Consider the following 7,052-nt stretch of genomic DNA (forward strand, 5'->3'; position numbering starts at 1 on the left):
GGGTTGAGAAGCATCGCTCATCGAGAAGAAACAGCATGACAGGCAAGATGGCCCAAAGCCACGACAGCGTCATGTTTAACCCTTCTTCACCTCACTCCTCTGTCGGCGCTGCCGATTCCTTCAAGGGAACGCCTGACACAAGGTTGACCGCCTTCTCTCCGGAGGAAAGCGCCACGAGGTCCTCCCGTCTTCTCAAATCAATTGTGCCGGCCTCGCCAGAGACCACTCCCTCGAGATTCCCCTCGAGTGCCTTTGGCAGTGTCATGTCTAGTGCCGAAAAGGACCCATTCATCACTACAGATTCAAACACTAGCCATCAGAAGCTGTCGCCGACTGCCTCTACCTTTCAGCCCTTCTCTTCGCCACTGGACAGGAACGCTGAATTCGCAAACCTCGACCGAGACAGACAATCAGCTTCTAGCGTCTTTTCTACTGGAGTTAGGGATGTTGGTGAACTCTCGGAGTGTCTCACAATCGGCTCCCAAAACCGCAGCCTTGGCATTACCGATCTGAATGCTTGTCTCATGGTAAGTCCTTCGTCTCCCGTCACTCAATATCTTGACTAACAAATAACTAGAAACTCCAGCGACTTGGTCTCTCGCTCCAAGAACCGCGACAGATATTCCACAGAGGAGGACAAATCTCTGTCCAGTTCAATGATATTCGTGACGCCGTTTTGGTCCACGACAACGTTTATCGAGTCGAGGCTGACTTTGAAATCGACTATCTGTCAAATGTCGACTTTTCAGAGGTGCGTCTTCCTGGATCTCTAAGTAAATCCTGGCGACTGATATCCGAAAAGCTTGCCATTAGAAGCAGAGTCAATTATGGGGCTTGGGTCGCCGTAGTTGCTGTAGCTATTCCCCCCTATCCGCTCGACGTCATCCGCACTGAAGCAGTTATCAAGCGCATGCTGCAGTCGCGGGGCCAGCTCTCGGCATACCATGTCCCGCAAAACAACGATCCTTCGGTATACAGAGCCATCACTCAGTTCAGTGAGCAGGCTGAAGCTGCCACAGCCGTGGTTGTGATCAACAACACGATTGTTGAGGTAGGCTCATCGAGCGCTGGCAAACTATATGGGGACAACGTGACGCGAGCTAATGAATTTCAAGGGGATCCATATCACCCTGTCGCTTTTGGATGGAAACGAGATTCCTCACGCGGCTCAAGATCCTCAAGACGGCCCGACCGACGACCTCAGCCCATCCACGCCTCGGCATGATCTGACAAGTGCCCTTCATGCACTTTCTCTCTCCAAGCAAGCCAACCAGGTGCCTCTCATGCCCCAGGGAGTGCCCATGCCTGTGCCCGGGTCGCCATATCCCCCTCTCGGTATCCAGGTCTCTCCTTTGGCGATGTGGCCCATCTTGTGCCAGCCACAGTTTCAGCCGGGTACAGCATACGTTCTGAATGGTGGCCAGCGCCTCGGGGCGCCTACGTCTACATCCAGCTCGGCGAGGTATCAGCTCACGAACCATTTCTTCTCACAGCCTTCACCGGGGATGCCAATGATGGGGTCGATGTCTCCCGGCACCAGGGCCGAGCCCCGAAGGCAGAATGCAGCCAGAGTCAACAGATCACCCTATTATAATGTTGCTAGTCACCACAACCATGTCGATGTCAACCGCATCCGTGAAGGAACAGATGTTCGCACCACGGTGAGTAATGTGTTGATGTTTTTGGAGACTTCGACTGACAATGCTCAGATCATGCTTCGCAACATTCCGAACAAAGTAGACCAAGCGATGCTCAAGCGGATCGTTGATGAATCTAGCTGGGGTAAGTATGACTTCATGTATCTCCGGATTGATTTCGCCAATGACTGCAAGTAAGCAATATCGCCAATCTCAAAACTCACCATGCATCAAAGCACTAACCACGGAGGACTCCCCTAGTGTCGGATACGCTTTTATCAATTTTGTGGACGTAAGTATGACCTTGGGGGAACCTGTAACGTATTGCTAACATTGCTTCGTAGCCGTTGGACATCATTGATGTCGGTAAGCCCAAACCTTGCGTTCGCGGCAGCGCTAATGATCAGATTACAGTTCGTCAATACCAGGGGTAACCAGAGATGGTATGTTGAACGTAATGATCAAGCCAGACGACATTACGCCAGCTTACATCGACCTAGGAACTGTTTCAAGAGCGACAAGGTCGCTGAGATCTCCTATGCTAGTGAGTGCCGCGAGGTGGGATAACGTCAAGCCTGCCTGCTGACATGCTCTCTTAAAGCCATCCAGGGTAAGGATTGCCTTGTTCAGAAGTTCAGAAACAGCTCCGTAATGCTTGAAGCAACGCATTATCGTCCCAAGGTCAGCTAGCTTCCACCCAGCGCGCGACAGAGCCAAACACTAATCACAGCATAGCTTTTCTATACCTCCAATGGGCCCGTCCCAGAGCTCGCGGGAGAGGAGGAGTCCTTTCCAGAGCCAGACAATCAGTCGAAGATGAAGCGAAGCTGCGAGAACGCAGAACACGTTGGTACGAAAGGATCGCCAAGTGGTTACTGGACCATGTTAACAGGAATCTTGCAGGGCTTTTCACACCCAACGCTGGACAGCATTTTCGCGACGAGCAACGCCGCAGACGCTCGCAGTATGACCGAGGTACCAGGCTGGCCGCCCTCGAAGAACATGACTTCGAAGCATCTATGCAGCCATACATGTATCATGCTTAAGGTAGTGGGTGGTGGAATTTGGAAGGCAGTTTCAAGGGATAATGCAGGTCGAATGAAAGTACTGGCATCGCAATACTACTATGGGGAATCGAGACATTGAAGTTCTGTCCACATACATGGGGCTCCAACTTTGATTGTTATATACTGGAGCTTTCTGGAAGCGTCATGAACGTGTAATCATTAGTACCTAGCTGCGCTCTGCTAAGATATCATGGCTGCATAATCTCTCAGCCATGCCAAGTGTGTTTCTGCGCTTTGTCTCGTGTCAATAACAAAACCCATTATTGCCACGTTGCTGCGAACACCACGCAGCCCAGGGCAATTAGTAGGATGTGATTCCATTTGTTAATACGATAACAATGATGTGAGGGGACCCGACACGAAGCCGAGTTGGAGACGGTACCAGGTGGGGTTTTGTAACCCGAAGTGATAGACTCACTCTGGTAAAGCTGGAAGTGGTTTGCGAACCGTGGATGAGACGATCCCAAGAGATTGATTTGCTGACTGAGCCTCATCTTTGCTCTCCAGTGGCAGCGGGTCTAGAAGGACTCTAGTTGAACGAAGTGAGTTTTGGGGCAAAATTCCACAACCATGCTGTGCCGCGTTGTCTAGTGTTCCAGCCGCTTCATCAACGAGACGATGCCCGCCAAAGTCCATGGATGAGCCATGGCAATTCTCAGTGGAGTCATTCTCAGCAAATGTATCAAATGGGCGTGTTTGCGACATCGTAGACCTATCAGGGCCACATAAGTTGCTCTCCAAGGCTTGGCAACTGTACCCATCTTCTGATGCTGGCGTGAGCAGCCTTGCAGGCGTGCCTGGCAAGTTTTGTAATGCTTCAGAAGCCCCCTCCAGTGAAGCTCTTTCGCCACGGCCTTCCCCATCAAATGGCCGGCCAAAACTGTCATACGCGGAGGTATATGTGTTCTGAGCAACTTGTTCAGATCTAATGCCAGGATCGGAATGGTCCAGATTCGATGTTCGACCGAGATCAAAGGAACCAGCCAGGATCGGTTGTGTCATTGCTCGGGAGAATATGACGAGAATAAGGCATGACAGCAGGAGAATGGCCTGTACGATGGCCATCCTCTTCTGGAACACAACTTCGTCAGCAAGGATGTTGAGGCGAGAGCTGAGTGCGACGGTTTCCCTCTGTGACTGCTCTCTCTGACTCTCCAGCGCAATGACAGTAGATTGCCATATTTGATCATACTGCTGGCGAACAGTCCGCAGTTCTGAGAGTACGGTATTGTTTAGACTATCCAGGAAGATATCGATTCTAGACAATTGCCTCCTCTCAGCCATTTTTTGGATCTCCTGTAGGTAGCGAGACTGATCCTCGATGTACTTGAGTGACAGTGAGACATTTGACTCCAAGTACTGCAGGCGCTTGCTAACGGCCTTAAAGAAGCTCTCCTGAACTGTAGGAGATGAGGGCACTGCTGTTGAGTTGTGCTTATTGCGGGATTGGACAGTGGCTTGTGCTGTCTTTGTCGAAGACGTGCCTATTGTCGTACTTTCTCCTCCTCCTGGTCTCGGATCGGTGTATGTGCTGCTTTGGTGTGCACCTACAGGAACAGACTTCGCCGATGATGAGGAGGTTTCGTCAACTTGGTCTGTCAGGTTTGCTGGGATAAACGCCGACCTGTCCTCAGGGGTACGTTTGGCAGAGTCTCCGGCCCGCAATCGATCATGTGTTGATGGTTGGTAGCCTGGCTTTACGCGATCTCCAATCTGCAGTTCTGGGTCCGATGGAATTGATTCTGAATGTGGCAGTGGTACTAAAGGAGGGCATGTCGAGTTGTCCAATTCCAGACGCGAGAAGATGTGGCGCGGCATAAGCAGGTCTGGTGAGGTGTCAGATGCCACCTCTGGTGATCCCCCCTCTGGTGATCCCCCCTCTGGAGATGCAAATGTTGTATTCTCTCCAATCTCAGCGTTCATGGCAGAACTAGGCAACTCGCCTACAGGCTCTTCCACCACCTCTTCTTCATCGGCCTGCGTCTCTTGGTCCTTCCATGACTCCAACATTCGTGTACCGTGCACACGTAATAACGAGACTGGACAATAGAACTCATTGCCATAGTGAGTCAGGAACTCTATCCTGACGTATTTGGCCCAGATCAGGGGGTTTTGAACGAGGAAGGGCTGGATGTCCCGAGAATTCTTGGCCTCAAATGTGCCCAAATCTTTCCACTTATCAACCTTGACAGGATACCTGTCACTCACACTAACCCGGAAGTGCCGTACCATGCTGGAAAAGAACTCGAAATTGGCCAGCACAACGGTGTCGACGAGGATGTCGTCACTGAGCTCAACAATCACGAACTTGTTTCCTGCAGAGCATTCCAGTAGCATGTATGAGTCCTTGTTTTCAACCAAGATGGCCTTGGCATTTTTCGCGCCTTTGTTGGTCTTCAGAACCGTTGCGCCAGCGTCAAATGACGAGTAGGAAAACCGTTCCTTGCAGGTCTTTCCTGCATCCTTACTCCGGTAGTATTGCGTCCTGCCATCGTCATAAAGTACAGGCTCTTGCTGTTGGTCGGAAGTTGCCAATTCTGTCGGAATGGCCTGAGGTGCTGATGCAATATTGCTGATTTTCTCGGAAACAACATCGAAGTTCAAGTCGATCTCCCCATCGTCGATACCGAGACTATCAAGGCCCGAACTTCTGGTTGCTCTGTCATGCTCGGTCGCGCGCTCGACTGTTTTCCGGGATTTGAGTTCCGAGGGGTCTTGGCCAGCCTTTCGGAGCATCATCTCCTTCCATTCCTCAAAGGACATGAAAGGCCTCGGTGTGACTTCATCATCGGTTGCGGTCTCGGTAGGAGACGAATTTGTATTATCGGTGCTTGTCCGGTCGGGTGTCGAGACGTGGGTGGCTGCGACCACAGTATCCCCAGCACTATGTGTAGTTTTCGTTGAATCGTCGGGAGGTAGGCTTGCATTGTCGTTCATCGGAGTTGGACCATCACTGAAAGCCCTACCGCCTGGCCAACTAGTCTTGAGACACTGTTGAGGAAGTGTGTGCGTGATGTAATTGATCGTCTTGAACTGGCAAAAGGCGATCTGAGTGTTTGTGAGGGAGGTGTCGGTTGAGCTAGATGCCTGGCTCGAAGTTGAGGTGCAGACGAGTGCGAGCAACGAGGCGACAATTAGAAAAGCTCTAGCCGACGGTTCCTGGCCATGAAACCACATGTTGCCGCCGAACCGGGTCCGACGATGGCGATGATGAGTGCGCGATCAGGGAATCACTCATGATCTAGAACAGCGGTGATGGAATTCAAGTTGCCCGACCGTGACGTCTGCCGGCCAACAGCCAATGCGCAACAAGAGGGCGCGATAGGTAAAGAAGTACAGGAGTAGAATGAATTATTAATAGTATTAAATTTAAGGTTTATAAACTAGGCCTATCTCCCCGACGGAGCAATCCGCCAGGGCCGTACTATATATTATTTATTTTAATATTCTACTTTTACTAGCTACTCGGGCGATTCTCGATATTGTTTATGTGATATTTATATATATTATAAGTTTTTGTTTTTATTTATATACTATCTCTTATATTTATTTAATTACGTATACGCTTATATAACACTAATACATTTCTAAATAAATAGGTCCTAAGTTAACCCTTTAAATATTAATTTTTATATTATATAATTACTTTATATTTATATCTAGGTAATAGCCCCCCGACAGAGCAATTTGCCAGGCCAGTACTATATATTACGGATTAAAAAAAACTAAATATATTATACTCTAAACCTAATTACTAACTAAAACTCCTAACCTTTTACTATATAAAGTTCTTTAAGTTCTAGCTATTTAAAAAATAAGCTTTATTCATTTTAATATATATATAACCTCTTAATATTAACCTATATATGTTTTAATGTTCTGCTTTTGCTAGCTGCTCGGGCGATTCTCGATATCGTTTATATAGTATTAATTTACAGTATTAATAAATACTCCTACTATATAGCTATTAATTATATAAGCTAAAAAACGTTAACTATAGGTAAATTTAAACCGTTTTCTTTAGAATTATATTAAAAATTAAGTAAGACGCTTAGACCCCCTATATTACGACCTAATACGTATAACTAAAACTAGGGCCTGCCCTATAGAACTTATAGCGGCTATTATACTATATATATAGAAGCAACGGACTTAAAATAACCCCTCTCAGGACAGAAGAACTATAAATAAATTACGTAACTACGATTATATAATAAAATAAAAAACGGACGTTTATAAATAAATAGGACGTATAATTATAAATAAATAGGACGGACGACCGTTTAGTAAATAATTAAATAATAATAAATAGAGATATTATAAAGGATATATTTAAGAACGAGACTTA

General features: G+C 47.8%; 2 protein-coding genes across 2 annotated transcripts; one reads left to right on the top strand and one right to left on the bottom strand.

Annotated features, from left to right (window-relative positions):
* Window positions 1–47: 47 nt before the first annotated feature.
* Window positions 48–2,683, top strand: BDZ83DRAFT_721493 (RNA recognition domain-containing protein 2; the record flags this gene model as incomplete). Its single annotated transcript, XM_060512388.1, has 11 exons — window positions 48–527; window positions 578–751; window positions 803–1,090; window positions 1,116–1,661; window positions 1,710–1,831; window positions 1,899–1,929; window positions 2,052–2,080; window positions 2,138–2,181; window positions 2,239–2,318; window positions 2,373–2,487; window positions 2,541–2,683. The coding sequence occupies 11 exons, from the start codon at window positions 48–50 to the stop codon at window positions 2,681–2,683; spliced, it is 2,052 nt and encodes a 683-aa protein (XP_060362409.1).
* A 131-nt stretch (window positions 2,684–2,814) lies between these two features.
* On the bottom strand, window positions 2,815–6,025 carry BDZ83DRAFT_431656 (UNC-like C-terminal-domain-containing protein). Its single transcript, XM_060503053.1, has one exon. It carries the CDS (start codon window positions 5,879–5,881, stop codon window positions 3,119–3,121), a length of 2,763 nt encoding a protein of 920 aa, XP_060362410.1. The 5' UTR covers window positions 5,882–6,025; the 3' UTR covers window positions 2,815–3,118.
* Between the last annotated feature and the right edge of the window lie 1,027 nt (window positions 6,026–7,052).

Source organism: Colletotrichum acutatum (genome assembly GCF_030867785.1).
Source record: "Colletotrichum acutatum strain CBS 112980 chromosome Unknown BDZ83scaffold_81, whole genome shotgun sequence".
Classification (NCBI taxonomy): domain Eukaryota; kingdom Fungi; phylum Ascomycota; class Sordariomycetes; order Glomerellales; family Glomerellaceae; genus Colletotrichum; species Colletotrichum acutatum.

Bases quoted from the DNA above. Each gene is read 5' to 3' on its own strand.
- BDZ83DRAFT_431656 (XM_060503053.1), bottom strand. From the start codon at position 5,881: ATGTGGTTTCATGGCCAGGAACCGTCGGCTAGAGCTTTTCTAATTGTC.